The sequence below is a fragment of the Mauremys reevesii genome, linkage group 6, assembly GCF_016161935.1.
Source record: "Mauremys reevesii isolate NIE-2019 linkage group 6, ASM1616193v1, whole genome shotgun sequence".
Lineage (NCBI taxonomy): Eukaryota > Metazoa > Chordata > Testudines > Geoemydidae > Mauremys > Mauremys reevesii.
Window position 1 is genome coordinate 119,098,777 of NC_052628.1, and position 16,656 is coordinate 119,115,432.

The window sequence follows — 16,656 nt, forward strand, 5'->3', positions numbered from 1 at the left end:
CGGTGCGAGGGCTCGAGGGAAGGGGCGGTGTGAGGGCAGGGACTCGGGGGAGGGGGCAGGTCGAGCGAGGGCAGAGGCTCAGGGGAGGGGCAGTGCGAGGGCAGGGACTCTGGGGAGGGGGCAGGTCGTGCGAGGACAGGGGCTCGGGGGAAGGGGCGGTGCGAGGGCTTGGGGGAAGGGGCGGTGCGAGGGCAGGGACTCTGGGGAAGGGGCGGTGCGAGGGCTCGGGGGAAGGGGCGGTGCGAGGGCAGAGGCTCGGGGGAAGGGGCGGTGTGAGGGCAAGGGCTCGGGGGAAGGGGTCTTTTGAGGGTTATTTATTTTGCAGGATGTTTAACCCTTTCTAGCCATGCATCTCAGTTGTATTCCTCGCCATTCATAGGTTTGCAGCCAGACTGCCACAGCATGGGTGGAGGTGGCTGTCTCAGGTTCAAACTGACAATGTCAAAAACCTTTTGCAGGCTAATGCCATGGCTGTGTGGCAGATTCTTTGTCTGTACCACAGTATCTATCAGTGAAGGGGTCTAAATTGGCAGACAGTTTTGCTAACCCAAGCTGTCTCCACTCCATGGCTGATTTGAATCATGTTTCCTCTGGGGAAATTCCAGATCATTTTGTGGACAAAATCAGGCTGAGCTGTCTGCTCTCCTCAGTACGCAGAGGATTCTCAAGGGGCTTGGTCCCCCTGGGCTGCCTTTAGCCCATGATGCTCTCTGAGGTACCAGTGGAGTTAAGAGCACTTCATCCCGCAACCTGTCCACTGGATGCATGTCCTTCTTGGCTGGTGAGGGCCAGCAGGAGAGCACCGGGTCCATTGCTGGAGGGCACTGTCAATGCCTCCATTGGGGGGGCAGGGTGCCGGCTTCTCTTAAAGAAGCTGGGGTGCATCCTTTGACAAAAAACACACACTTGAGGCTGAAAACCTGGATAACCAGTATAGCGTCTGCCATTTCTAGTCAACCTGTGGAACTCCTTGCCTGAGGAGGTTGTGAAGACTAGGACTATAACAGGGTTTAAAAGAGAACTAGATACATTCATGGAGGTTAAGTCCATTAATGGCTATTAGCCAGGATGGGTAAGGAATGGTGTCCCTAGCCTCTGTTTGTCAGAGGATGGAGATGGATGGCAGGAGAGAGATCACTTGATCATTATCTGTTAGGTTCACTCCCTCTGGGGCACCTGGCATTGGCCACTGTCAGTAGACGGGATCCCGGGCTGGATGGACCTTTGGTCTGACCCAGTATGGCCATTCTTATGTTCTTAGGATCTAGAACAAGACGACTCTCCAAGTACCTAGCTGCCTCAGACCTCCTTGACCCATTCAGTCTGGGTGCAGTCTATGGACTGGTGACATTAGCAGATGGTCTCCTCCGGATACGGGATAATACTCCTGCATCCATGCTGAGTGTGTTAGATCTAGGTACCATTGTTCCTACTTTTAATGGACGTGTCTGCCATTTGTGACTCAGTCGTGCAATCTAGGGGCACTGTTTGGATCCCTAGGTGTTGCTGGATGGTGATACAGCGGCAGTGTTAAGTAATACCCCCTACTGCTGAGAGTGTAATCATTTGGATGAAATGTAAACTGGGAGGCAGATTGGTCCAGTGGACAGAGCTCTGGAATTCCAGTCCCAGCTCTGCCATTGGCCTACTGGCTAATCTTGGGCAAGGCACTTCATCTCCAGGGGCCAAACGTTCCCCATCTATAAAAAGGAGTTGATGATGGTGACATATTTTGTTGAGTGCTTTGAGCTCTACAGATGGAAATGGCTATTATTGTCTCACGCTTGATCCTGCAAATGCCTACTCATGTGAGTAGTTCCACTGGGGCCACAGGGACTTAGGGTGACCAGACAGCAAGTGAGAAAAATCGGGACAGGGGGTGGGGGGTAATAGGAGGCTATATAAGAAAAAGACCCAAAAGTCGGGACTGTCCCTATAAAATCGGGACATCTGGTCACCCTACAGGGACTGCTCATGAGAGTAATCATTCACAGGATCGAGCTGGAGTTTCCAAAGAGCTCTGGGATGAAAGCTGCTATCTTATTACTATCGGCCTTTGCCAACTAATCCCAGGCAGGAGTCAACTGCTTCAAAAGCAATGGCATCGCGCTTTTCCTCTTCTCACTTCCTGTTATCAGACAGTAATAACTCTCCCTGCTAGGGATGTAACTGTCCTGGATCGCAGGCAAGAACTAATCCAAGAGCTGATTCTGTCTCGTCAAACAGCAGTATCCCAGCACAGAACAGCGAGAGCTGCCACTTCATCTAATTACACATACGGATGTACGCAGAGAGCTGTCCAATCAGCATAGGCACAGGAGCTCTGCTTTTCTCAGACAGGCAGAAGAAGGAGTTAAGGGGAAAGGGGGTTGGGTCTTCATCCACTTCTCTCTGCTGTGTCAGCGTTACTGGGGAAGATGAGCTGGCTGGGTCTGGTTCTCCACGGCCCGGCATCTTGCAGCGTCACAGACCCTCTACATTATTTAGGCACCTCGCTCCCACCAAAAGCCCTTGGAGGATCTAGGCTAATGTCCAAAGAAGTCAATGGGAGCTTTTCCCTCTGAGACCGGCTCCAGCCCAGACGTGACAGGATGGCTGTAATGGCTGCCGTGCTAGAATCTGACAGGTCAGACTTACACAGCCGCTTAGCGCTGGCATGAGGGCGTCATCCAACACCCACTGCAGTCAGCGTACAGTGGTTCAACGTAGATGCTAACTGCTATACTGAGCAGCAATTTTATATATGTGTTGCTTCCTGCGGGCACCCAGGGTTGTGAGGCGCATCGCTACCACCTGCCCTTGGCGTGAAGAAAAATCCTGTGCCTGCCATGGGTCACCTCCCCAGCCCCACTGCCCACTGGCAACACAGGCCCTCCCCCCTAGGCCTCACAGGCCCAGCTGTCACGCTGCAGGTTAGTGATAGGCTCACTCCAGCCCTCCGTGCGTAACCCTGGAGTTTCCATCCCTTGGTCACTGGGCGGCCACAGTATTCACCAATTTGCTGCTTCCAAAGAAATAGTATGCCCAGCTCACCAGTTCCCCCTCAGACCCCCGCGCCTCTTAACACACAGCACTGAGATATATTCTGAGTAACATCAAATACAAGCTCATTTAACTAATGATTCAAGTCATAGCACATAGATATATTGGAAACAAATGGTGCATATAAAATAAAATCCTAACACGCAACCTAGAGCCTAGATGTAATGGACAAGATACTCCCATGGCTTGTAGAGTACGGCTCACCCGGAATCCTGACAGTGCTTTACAGCCAGGCTGTGACCTTCTTTTATGAGACATGCACCTGTCACTTTGCAGCCTAGGTGAAGGTGCCAGTGTGTCTTGCACCCCGAGATATACCTGACCAATCCTTTTCCTTTAGTCACAAACAAGTCTACTGCTTGTTTCATCCTATAGACTTCCTCTCTTGCAGATTTCTCAATCTCTCAGTTCACACCTAGCACAGTATGCAAATAGGCCTGCATTGTGCGGCAGACAATACACAGCACACAAATGGCCAGACAGGGAGATAGATGTCAGTTACCTCCTGCCTGAAAGGAACGTTTCTGAGGTATGTCATAAGAACGGCCATACTGGGTCAGACCACAGGTCCATCTAGCCCAGTATCCTGTCTACTGACAGTGGACAGTGCCAGGTGCCCCAGAGGGAATGGACAGAACAGATGATCAGCAAGTGATCCATCCTGTCGCCCATTCCCAGAGTCTGGCAAACAGTCTAGGGACACTGTCCCTGCCCATCCTGACTAATAGCCATTGATGGACCTATCCTCCGTGAACTTATCTTGTTCTTTTTTGAACCCTTTTATAGCCTTGGCCTTCACAGCATCCTCTGGCAAAGAGTTCCACAGGTTGACTGTATGTTGTGTGACCTGCCTTAACGTCAAAAGCAGAATTTTCAGTACAGATACATAACTCCTTAAATAAATACACACATTTCACAATGATTATGATGACTAGTGGGCTACTGGTTCTTGGTAGAGACGTGATATGCCACCCTTTGGTAAACTATTATGCAGATATCTAATCCAGGGGATCCCTTTAAAACCCTATGCACCCCCTATGCTATATATAGTTCCTTAGTATAGCAGGAAACATTTATGTTGAACCATGTTGATGTGAAGTCAACAACTGCTTCTCTTCAATCTGAGAACCGTATTTCTCAGTCTTGAGGAAATAAACAGAATAATCAGGAAAGGGGAGAGGGATAAATTCACAAACCAAACTGGGCAGATAATAGAAAAGATTATTTGCAAATGTTTTGGTAAAGAGAAAAGTTATGAAATGTGTCAATATTAATAAATTCTCTGCCCAGATTGAAAACTGGGTGAGTAATGAGGAAATAGAGGATAATATTTACTGAGTGACCTATTCAACATAGCATGAAATCTATCAAATAAGTTGCTGGGTGAATCTTATTCAAGCAGCTCGGTTGTTAATGGTGCACACTGGTGATTGAAAATGTAGGTTAATAAGAAGTGATGGAACTGGACTTTGCTTTTAAATGTGTTAATGAGTCTCACTAACCATTTGGGTCCCTTGCTGTGACAGGGTGGAAAAGTTAGCATCAGACCCAGATTGTCATAGAACAGTGGTCGGCAACCTTTCAGAAGTGCTGTGCCGTGTCTTCATTTATTCACTCTGATTTAAGGTTTTGCGTGCCAGTAATACATTTTAACTTTTTTAGAAGGTATCTTTCTATAAGTCTATAATATATAACTAAACTATTGTTGTATGTAAAGTAAATAAGGTTTTTAAAATGTTTAAGAAGCTTCATTTAAAATGAAATTACAATGCAGAGCTCCCTGGACTGGTGGCCAGGACCTGGGCAGTGTGAGTGCCACTGAAAATCAGCTTGTGTGCTGCCTTTGGCACATGTGCCATAGGTTGTCTACCCCTGTCATAGAATATCAGGGTTGGAAGGGACCTCAGGAGGTCATCTAGTCCAACCCCTGCTCAAAGCAGGACCAATCCCCAGGCAGATTTTTGCCCCAAATAGCCCCCTCAAGGGCTAAACTCACAACCCTGGGTTTAGCAGGCCAATGCTCAAACCACTGAGCTATCCCTCCCCCGCCATGGAAGTCATTTAGGTGCCTAAAGATGCAGCTAGTCACCCATTGAGGCCCTGCCATTGCTTTTAACCTTCCTTGGAAGCATCAGGTCAGTGGGTACAGCTGTTGGAATGAAAGGGGTTATGGAATATCCGGAATGGCAAAGCTGATGTTCCTAGCCATATAAGAAAACCATTACTTCCGCTCGTTTCCTCTGATTTTTGAAGTATGGCGTTAGACTAAGGCCTGGGCTAAAATTTTCCAAAGAGCCCAAGTGACCTAAATGCTTGAAAGCCTAAGTCTCACTAGAAGCCAGTGCGGCTTAGACCCCTAACGACCAGATTTTCAAAAGTATTTAGGTGCCTAAATAGACACCTCGTGGGATTTTGAGTTAGGTACCTAAGGACACTTCAAATCAATCGGAGTTTGGTGCTTAACGTGCTTAGGCAGTTTTCAGAACCCCACTACGTGCCTACATGTATCTTTAGGCACCTACCTACCTTTGACTCTCTGGCTCCTAGATGAGTATAGCCCTAGAATGGTGGGCAAACACAGCACATGTCCCTCCTCCTTCTCAGAAATGAGCTAGATTGTGTCTGATGGGCAGAGCTAAGGGTAGGCATGAAGGAAAAGGCAGCAAGTATTCTGCCTCTGAGAAGCAGAATGTCTCCCATCAGGGCACCATCTTTGTGGACTGCCCCGTCACACACCCCTTTGCTCAGTGCAACTCTCTGCCCCCACAGGTGGCCCAGCTAGCTCCCAGGGGTGAGGTATGGGACAGATCTATGGCAGTGCCTTTCGCCCCACCTCTTCTGGGGCAACCCGTGCCCTCAGGGTAGTAGTGTGGGGGCAGTCCCTGAGCGACAATGGTGGCTTGGGGTTGTAGGCACTATTGTCCGATACTCAGTAATAATGTGCTATGGGCCCAGCATTATACACCTGTATTGCTGCTGGTCCCAGGAGAAAAATAACAACCTACACTTTAATGAGTCTTTTGCTGGCTATGAGGAAATAGTCAGGAATTTGATTCAAGTGTTGCCATTTGTCTGCTCTTTAGGCAGCGGGGTATGTCCCTGGCCTGGGACTTGGCAGAGCCGGGTTCAGTGTCTACCTCTGACACAGACTCTTTGTGTGACCTTGGGCAAGCCACTTGCCTCTGTTCCCCAGTTGTGAAATGAGGATAACAGCATTGCCCTGCTTCACAAGGGTATTCTGAGGATAAAATTCATCAGTGACTGTGAGGGACTCATCTGCTTCAGTGAAGAGAGGGATGCCAGTGCCTAGACAGATAGTGGATCTGGAGGAGGTCCTTGCTTTATATTTGGTTTGACAATGACTGTTGCTATAAAAGGCTCAATGAGCCTTTTGGAGTCAGGTTTTGTTAGGAAAGAAAGCATTTTCCCTCAGCTCAGGGCTTGTCTACATGGGGAAATTTACTGGCAGGACTATCCTGGTGTAAGTATACTGCTACGGTGATAGGGTTATCCAGGAGCTCTGACTGGATGATGATATAAAGCACTGATACATCGGTAGATCTCCAAGTGCTGTTCAAGGAAGAGCAAGTGTTAATTTCTCCATTCTACAGCTGAAGAACTGAAGCTCAAAAAAGTCTTATTAAATTGTCTGTAGCTACACAGTGAGTCACTACCAGAGGCAAGACTAGAACCCATGACTCTTAAGCACTAGCCCCCTGCACTAGCCAGGGAACCACAAGGCCTAGATCTTGCAGGGTGATCATTTACAGTCATGAAAAGCCTGTGGCACCATTCTCATGCCCTGCCTCAATTACAGTTCCGGCAATTATATTAAATAGAGTTGCAATTTGGATGATGGTATTCTTCAATCCAGTCCTAAGGGGTCAGATCCTCCGCTGGTGTAAATCAGCATCATGCAACCGACATCAGTGGTGCAATGCTGATTCATCCCAGCTGTGGTTTGGGCCCACGCATTGCTGGGTAGTGCCAAGCACTTTTTAAACAGCTGTTGCATTTCACCTCGCTTTTCACGCTGGATGAAGTGATTGATGAAGAGCTTGAGTGCTTTAGGATCCTGAAAGATGCTATGTAAATGTCTTGCATCTGAAGAAGTGGGTATTCACCCACGAAAGCTCATGCTGCAGAACGTCTGTTAGTCTATAAGGTGCCACAAGATTCTTTGTTGCTTATGTAAATAGAAAATATTACTTTCCTTCCTCATTTTTAAAAATAGTCCAGTAACAACGGGAGTGTCTCCCATGGGACCTAGTTAGGAGCTGTCCTATTATTCTGAGTATCTCATTGACAGCAATTAGGAGAGGATTGGGGTTAGCCCTGAACACTGGAATGTAGTTAAACCAGAACAGTCTTCCCTGTGGAAGCCAATTTACTATGCATGCCCAATAATACAGTAGGGAAAAACTAAGCCAGCTGAGTCAGAAGGGACCATTATGATCATCTAGTCTGACCTCCTGCACAATGCAGGCCACAGAATCTCACCCACCCACTCCTGTAACAAACCCCTGACCTATGTCTGAGTTATTGAAGTCCTCAAATTGTGGTTTGAAGACCTCAAGCTGCAGAGAATCCTCCAGCAAGTGACCCATGCCCCATGCTGCAGAGGAAGGCGAAAAACCTCCAGGGCCTCTGCCAATCTGCCCTGGAGGAAAATTCCTTCCCGACCCCAAATATGGCGATCAGCTAAACCCTGAGCATGTGGGCCAAGACTCACCAGCCAGCACCCAGGAAAGAATTCTCTGTAGGAACTCAGATCCCACCCCATCTAACATCCCATCACAGACCACTGGGCATACTTACCTGCTGATAATCAAAGATCAGTTGCCAAATTAATTGCCAAAATTAGGCTGAGTCTATGAGTCTTGTAAAATAACTGAATTAAAATTACTTGGGGGGGGGGGGGCGGGAACAGAAGGGAATGAAGTCAGTTTGCTTCCCAGATAAAACATTTGTGGAATGGTGCCTTCTCCTGCTGAATTTTTAAAGTATCAAAAGTGACAAGGACAAAAAAATCAGCTGGCAAAAGTTGGTGGAGAACCACTGCAGTCAGTGGGGTTATGTCGGTTCACTGCAGCAGAGAAACTGGCCTGTAGACTTGCATTCAGATGGCCCAGGAAATTCTGTATCGTTTATATGAAAGAGTCAATGAAAACAGAGCCTATACACACACGCTTATGGAAAAGAGCTATTGAACATAATGAGGATGGAACCAATGTGGTTATATGGTATCTAATTAAGGTTCCCTAGAATTATTATAAAGAGCTATAGAATGTAATAAAGAATAGGTATGTCTACACAGCATGCTAAGCCCAGGCTCTGATTCAGATTGGAGCCCAAGCCCCCCTTCTGTCCACACACAAACCAGGCTGACTCCAGTCAGCAGGCACTCAGGACCCAGTTTCTAGGACCCTGCTGGGGGTGGGTGGGTAGGCGCCCAAGTCCTGTTGTGACTTGGGTCCAGGCCCTGTCATTGTGCCGTGTGGACCCAGCTCAAGCCACAGACCCAAGTCAGAAGGTCTGTGTGATGCAGTATGGCTGCGTTAGCACAACTGTGAGACCTGGGTCCAGTGATTGTAAACCCAGGTTTACAAGGCAGTGTGGATGCAGGCTTGGAAACACAGAACCCACAAGCCCGGGTCTCACAGACCAAGGTGTGTAGACGTACCCAATGGGATCTCCATCTCTAGACTCCTTAAAATGATCATACAGAATGTAATTATACCTCCGCTACGGAATAGCGCAGACTGTAAGCTCTTTGGACCGTCTTTTTGTACAGTGCCTAGCACAGCAGGGCCCTGATCTCTGACTGGGCACTGCCACAATCCAAATAAACAACAACACCCACAAGACAGGTGGGTTCAGAAATTGCAACTCAAGGCTGTCAGACTCCACTCAGTTCTCAAGGACATGTCCATGAGCAGAGTCCTGCCTTTCAAGTCTCAGCCCAGGCTGCCAGGCTGGTGCCCGGTGAGTTAGCTCTGCCAGCCTTTCGCTCTTCACCTCTCACTGAAGTTACGAGTGGTGATTAGCTTGAGAATTTCACCCTGGTCCCCTAGGGTCATTTGCCCGCTCTGCAGCTAGGAAAGTTATTGAGATACAGGAAGAACCAAACTAAACGTGAACTTTTTAAAGCTTGAGGCCTAAGGAGTTGGGTGTGCAACTGCCAATAATTTTCAATGGAACCTGAGCCCCTAATTCTCTTATGTTTCTTTGAGAAACCCAGCCAGAAGATATTTGCTTATACGCCCTGCCCTTTTGTAGCCCCACGATGTCCCTTCCTTTCTTTGATCCCACTGGGGGTGGATCAGAGCCCATCAGAAGACAATCGTCTCCTCGGTCAAGTGCCCTCTCAGCCTGGACCTGCTCACTGTCACCGCAGTGGAATAATACTGGCAGGAGAGGGTGGTTTCCTTGGCATGTGAGCAGAAGATAAGAGCCAACTGACTCCTCATACACACTGATGTCACACCGTGCTGGGTGTGGGGCTATTGATGGATCCGGGGAGCTCAGGGAACTCCTTGGCTGCTCACGTCTCCATGGAGACAGCCCCCTCGCCACCTGCGCGTCTTTTGACTTCGTAGACGGAAATAGGCTAGCAGGGTTCTTTAGGGTTTTCAGGCAGGAGAGTTTTTCTAAAGGCTTCAGCCAAGCTCAGAGCCCAGTTGTGTTAGCCCTGGTCTACACGGGATGGGGGGTGGGGAAAGCGATCTAAGTTACGCAACTTCACGTAGCTGAAGTCGACATACTTAGATCCACTTAACGTGGTGTCTTCACTGCGGCAAGTCGACTGCTGCTGCTCCCGCATCGACTCCGCCTGCGCCTCTCGCCGAGCTGGAGTACAGGAGTTCGATGGGAGAGCACTCGGGGGTTGATTTATTGCGTCTAGATTAGACGCGATAAATCGATTCCTGCTGGATCGATCGCTGCCTGCCCATCCGGCGGGTAGTGTAGACATACCCTCAGGCCTGGTTTACACTGGGGGTCTACACGAGAATAGCGTAGCTGAAGTCGACGTATCTTAGGTCGACTTACCTCACGTCCTCATGGTGCAGGGTCGACTGCCGCCACTCCCCCGTTAACTCCGCTTCCGCCTCTCGCCGCGGTGGAGTACAGGAGTTGACGGCAGAGCAATTGGGGATCGATTTATCGCATCTACACTAGACATGATAAATCGATCCCTGATAGATCGATCACTACCCGCCGATCCGGCGGGTACTGTAGACGTACCCTTAGACGCTGTAGATACACCGACACAGTTGCTGCCCTGCAAAGCTTAGAGTTAGGGAATTGAACCCAGAGCCAGTGCCTTAACCACACCCTGGCCACAGATTTGAACTGAAAAGTTCCATAGGGAGAGGGTCAGGAGACAAGGCTGTAAATGGTGCACTGTCTGTCAGACAGGACATTTCAGTTGCCCAGGCCATAAACTCTATCTTTGGAATAGCAGAACATGATTAATTGCTGGGAAAGTATTATCAAGGCCCTTAACTTTTGACTTGAGGAGAATATTCTTCTGGCTCTCTTTAGCTGTGGGTAGTCTGTGATGGAGAATGAATTTTATATTTCCCTCCACAGGAATGGTACATCTTCACAACCAGGTTTTCAAGCAGGTTTGAGTTGGCATTTTTAAAGCCCCCTGGTGCTAGCTACATCTGAAGTTGTTCTTTTCCAAGAATAAAACATCCCCCGGTTTCACTAAAATCAGGGAGCTCTGCAAACACTGTAAAGCTGTTTAACAGAAGCAAAATTTTACCAAGAGAAAATTTGCCCTGCTGGGTTTGGAACTTATTGTCAAAGGAATTATGTTATTGCAGAGCAGAGTCAATATACATCCTGTTATTCCAGTGCCCTCCAGACCAGATTTTCATGGCTAAGCATCAATTAAATATGCAAATACTCGAGTGAAGCATTCATGGCAAATTAATTATGTGATGTTGCAGGTTGATCATCTCACATTAGGATCTAGGTCTACAACTATAAACCTCAATTTCATCTTTTTGGGATTCAGAGCCTGAGGGTGAATTTGGCAACCGGGTCAAAAAGCCAGCACTAAGGCAACACTTTTCTATGCGGGAAAAAGAAGCCAGCAGGCCCAGCATTAGCAAGAGTGTGCGGGATAACTTCTAGAGAGCTTATCCAAACCTGATCAGCCCAAATGTTGTCACCTTCCTAGAGGTTAAAATTAACACAGGCTAGCATAGCTCATGGGAGTGATATAGTCATAGAACGTCAGGAGGTCATCTAGTCCAACCCCCTTGCTCAAAGCAGGACCAATTCCTAGATCCCTAAATGGCTCCCTCAAGGATTGAACTCACAACCCTGGGTTTAAGCAGGCCAATGCTCAAACCACTGAGCTATCTCACAACCCTCCTAAACTGCAAGTTGTACTTTGCACCCCATGAAGGCCAAACCAAGCCCAAAAGGCACCTGTCTGACAGTCTCAAGTGGGTGGAACTTGGGAGAGTAGCACACTACAGTACTTATTTTCCTCTGAGTCGGGCACTTGCACATGTATATACGAGCAAATCCTCCTAGAAAAACTGAGATGCAGCAGCACATGCTGAGTTCTGGTGTCGCCTTTGGAGGGGTGGGGGGCACCCCCCAGGGCAGGCTGGGTGCTGCGGTCTTCCTGGGTGGGGGCACCCCCTAGGGCACGCTGGGCGCTGCAGTCTCCCTGGGTGGGGAGGGCACACACCCGAGGGCACACTAGGCGCTGCAGTTTCCTCATCCAGGTTCAAGGTTTTTATGCTTTTCCTGGGAAAAGGGAGTTCGTTTTTTGTTTCTGCCAGTGTTTTAGTTCTAAAATTCCAAGGATGGCAGAGAACTTTATTGCCAGTGGCTGAGATTCTCAAAACCATCCAGGGGATTTTATTGCCTATTAAAATTAATGGGAATACTGGAACACGATGGGGACTGAAGTGTCTGTTACCTTGAGAGTCTCAGAATCTGGAGCAGAACCCATGATTCTTGAGTCTCAGCATTCCTTAGCTGTCAGCAAATAGCTATGAAACCCACTGGCCAAATGTATGTCCCACCCCCTTTTACTGGTAGGCCCACAAAGAGAATAACGTATTATTGGTATCAGTCGGTCTTGCAGCTCAAGTGGAAGAGGGTCTGTGTTCTGGCTCTAAAGGGTCTAACCCTGCTGATGAGAATTCAAGAGAGTTTCACATGATGGAATTTCTGTTTTTTTCAATTTGCTTTTTTAAAACACAGGAAAAGCAGCAAAGACAGACGTTAGTCTATAAGGTGCCACAGGATTCTTTGCTGCTTTTACAGATCCAGACTAACATGGCTACCCCTCTGATACAAAACACAGGAAATTACATTAAAATTACATTAAAAGATATTAAGGATGCAAAGTCAAGCACTGAAAAGTGAAAGAAAGAAAGAAAGAAAGAAAGAAAGAAAGAAAGGCTAAGACCTTCTTGAATATTATACATATATCCCTGCTGTACTCCATGTTCTGTTTTTTTCCCCAGAGTTCCAGTTTCACAGTGATTTTCAAAAACCAAGGTCAATTACTAAACTGAGAAACAAAAATGTAACACTGTCAAATAGTGGAAACTTCTTTCTGTCACATCTCGGTTCATTTCAGATTTCCCAGTTCCATCCATTAGAATCTCATCGTAGTTATTGCAAGTCTTTGTCTCTTATCATCAAATCAATTTATCTGCCAGGCAGAGTATTATTCCCCCACAGTGAACCTAGCAGACAAAAAGATGTCTGCTCTTTCAAGCTGCTCTTTAAAGACTTAATACAACTTTTCCAATTCTTCAGGAAACAGCTCCCTCTTTCAAAGGTAGGCGATTAGGGATTTTGCTCAAGAGAAAAATGAAGAGATTGGAGTCCCTTACATCCTCATCATTCTTTTCACGCCAGCCATTCCCTTACAACCAGGAAACACTATCATTTCTGTCACTAAGCTCAGATCCACCCCACTCATCTAGTGCAGTTCAACCTTTCCAGACTTGTCTTGCATACTCCAAGTTTCGCCTCACTTAAAAATCAGACATAAAAATACAAAAGTGTCACAGCATGCTAGTACTGAAAAGCACAGAGTCAAATATAGTAAACATCTTAAATGAATCAATCAGTATCATAGAATCTCTATGGATAGAAATTCCATGCTGGAATAATAAGAGTCTAGCAGTAGGAATCTCCTACTGACCACCTGACTAGGATGGTGACAGTGATTGTGAAATGCTCAGGGAGCTTAGATATGTAAAAACCAGAAAACCCAATAATAGAGGGGGATTTCAACTATCTCCATATTGACTGGGAACATGTCACCTCAGGACAGGATTCAGAAATAAAATTTCTAGACACCATTAATGGCTGCTCCTTGGAGCAGTTTGTCCTGAAACCCACAAAGGGAGAGGCCATTTTTGATTTAGTTCTAAGTGGCGCACAGGATCTGGTCCAAGTGAATATAGCTGAACTGCTCAGTAATAGCTACCATAAGGGAATTACATTTAACATCCCTGTAGGGGAGGAAATACCAAAGAAACCCATCACATTAGCATTTAACTTCGAAAAGGAGAACTACACAAAAATGAGGACACTAGTTACACAGAAATCAAAAGGAGCACAAAAGTGAAATGCCTGCAAGTTGCATGGAAACTATTTTAAAACACGGTAACAGAGGCACAAACTAAATGTATACCCCAAATAAAAAAAACCCAGTAAGGACCAAAAAATGCCACCACGGCTAAACAACACAGTAAAAAAGGCGGTTAGAGGCAAACAGGTATCCTATAAAAATAGGACGTCAGATCCTACTAAGGAAAATAGAAAGGCACATAAACTCTGGCAAACCAAGTGTAAAAAGTATAATTAGGCAGGCCAAAAAAGAATTTGAAGAGTAACTATCAAAACACACAAAAAAGAACAGCAAATTTTTTTAACTACATCAGAAGCGGGAAGCCTGCCAAACAAGAAGATGCGGCACTAGAGGATCAAGGTGCTAAAAGAGAACTCTACATAGACAAGGCTGTTTCAGAGAAGCTAAATTAATTCTTTGTATCAGTCTTCCTGCAGAGAATGGGAGGGAGATTCCCATACCTCCGCCATTCTTTTTAGGCGACAAATCTGAGGAACTGTCCCAGACTGAGGTGTCAATAGAGGAGCTTTTGGAACAAACTGATAAACTAAACAGTAATAGGTCACCAGGACCAGATGATATTCACCCATCAGATCTGAAGGAACTCAAACATGAAACTGTAGAACCACTAACTATGGTATGCAACCTATTGCTTAAATTAGCCTCTGTACCAGATGACTGGAGGGTAGCTAATGTAACACCAATCTTTAAAAAAGGCTCCAGAGGTGATCCTGGCAATCACAGGTCAGTAAGCATAACCACAGTACCACACAAATTGGTTGAAACTATAGTAAAGAAGAGAATTATCAGACACATAGATGAACACAATCTGTTGGGGAAGAGTCAATGTGGCTTATGTAAAGGGAAATATTGGAGCATCGTGCCAGAGGCCTATGCCGATCGGAGACCCGCATGACGCCTGCCTCCGTTGCCTGGGCGAAGGACACCGGACAGATAAGTGTTCGTTCTGTTCCGCCTTCAAGCCGCGAACTCGGAAGGAGCGGGACATTCGCTTGAAGCAGCTCCTGATGGAGGCGTCCCTCCAGCCCCCGGCACCGTCCGCGCCGGCACCGAGAGCTTCATCGGTGCAGAGCGCACCGGCGGCATCAAGCCGCTCCGGCACCGCGGCCTCACAGCCTCAGACGGCGGCTCCGAAGACCCGGCACCGCTCGCTCTCGCCTTCAAAAAGGCACAAGCTGGCGAAGGCACTTGCTAAGGCCCGCGCTGAGGACTCAGCGAAGACGATTGCGCCACCTGCGGCCCCCGCAGTGGCTGTGCACAAGTCGTGCACCGGGCCATTGACTCTGGCGCCACAAGGGCCGTCGAGTCCGGCGCCGCCACGCTCCCCGGTACCGACCGTGGTTGAGCCCCGGCTGCCATCTACGCCGGAGACATTCTCCTCGGCGCGCGAGCTGATACAGCTCATAGAGGCACCGAGCCTCCGGCCCCCGGCACCGCCAGTGCGGGCTGTCGTGTCGGCGGGAAAGCCGGCCAGAATGACCCGGCCGCCCTCTCTGGACAGACGGCACGGACGATACTCCCTTACATTGGATGATGGTATTTTATATAAACCAATTATATGACCTTGGAGAGTCAAACGGCACGAGGGTAGGGATGGGAAAGGTCATGGTATGTTTCAGTTATGTTTGTACTGATTAATGAGCAATGTACAAAATACTGACCATCCACCTCCATCCATCCAGAATTCCCATTCTGGCATCACAATGCATGAGGCAGGTTTAGCTAGGAGAAGGCTCAGGGCACGAGTGCAAACTTAAATGTTCAGTGCAGCAAAGCACTTACCTGGTCCTTCCTGATGACTCACCAAACCCGCCCCTAATCAGCATAAAGTACCAGCTCCCTGTTAGGATGGGCACACACAGGTTCGCACAGCGTGCTCTGAAAGCAACACCTACCTTGTCGCGAATCCCTTGTCGCATCACCTCCCTTTCAGCCTCCATCTTTGCATATTTGGCTTTTCTTTCCTCCTCTTCCTGCCTCAGGGCTTCCTGTCGTTCCTCTTCCTTCTTGGCGGCATCAGGATCTTTCTCTTCATCTCCTCCCAACATCTTCCCCATGTCTTTGGTAGCCCCTAAAGAAAATACACAAGAAGGAGACAGCGCGCATGTTAGGAAGGACAGATTAAGGGACAGGGAAATACAAGCCGGCCCTTTCTTATAGTAAAGGGGCCATAATGGGGGTTAAGTGGGCTGCCCAGAGTGGGCTGCCCAGTGGGATCGCACAGAGTGCATTGGCCCCACTCGACATGCTGGGGCGGGCAGGGCCACAACCCTGCCTGCTCCTTGTCCCCCTTTTGGTCTCCGACTCCTAGGCCTGGTGCTCTCCGGAGCCAACTCTCCACTCTCGTGTGTGGCCCTTGCCCAGCCATGCTGGAGGGAGGCTTCTCTCATGCACTCCGCTGCCCCCCCCCCATAGCTGCATTCGAGCCACTCACAGCCTAGGCCGGAGACACCTATAACCACAGCACGGTGTTGATCCTTTGGGGCTGTCGGGTGGGTATTTGCTGCAATGCTTCATTACAGCCCCACTAATATGTACAGGACTGAGCCATGCCACAGGTACGCCGATCGGTCTGAACACACAGACCCCAGGGCAGTAAGGGAGCATGCGGGGTTCACCTGCATTACTGGCACCCACACAGGCATGCAGAACAGCCACTGCCAGACTCCCACTCCTCTTCCCACTCTGCTGCCCAGGGAGTGGGCAGGCAAAAGGCACAGACGCTCCACCCCGCAGCGTGTCCCGGCCCCTGCTCCAGAATGGGGAAGCAATCTGCACTACCAAGAAGTGCTCTCTCCCTGGAGCAAGGGGAGAGCAGGAAGCAGACCGTGACTGTTTGGTTCCCTGCCCTGCTACAGGCTTGCCCTTCCTTGATGGATGGTCTAGATAATACTTAGTCCTGCCATGATGGCAGGGGACTGAACTAGATGAACTCTCTAGGTCCCTTCCAGTCCTACGATTCCTTGGGCTGG

General features: G+C 48.3%; 1 protein-coding gene across 2 annotated transcripts in view; it reads right to left on the reverse strand.

Moving 5' to 3' along the window:
* Positions 1-16,656, reverse strand: part of CPLX1 (complexin 1) — a 190,444-nt gene that overhangs the window by 65,095 nt on the left and 108,693 nt on the right. For both annotated transcript variants that reach the window (XM_039545784.1, XM_039545783.1), the window contains one exon: positions 15,580-15,755. In XM_039545784.1, coding sequence (XP_039401718.1) covers positions 15,580-15,755 — 176 coding nt within the window. The remainder of the gene's footprint in view (positions 1-15,579; positions 15,756-16,656) is intronic.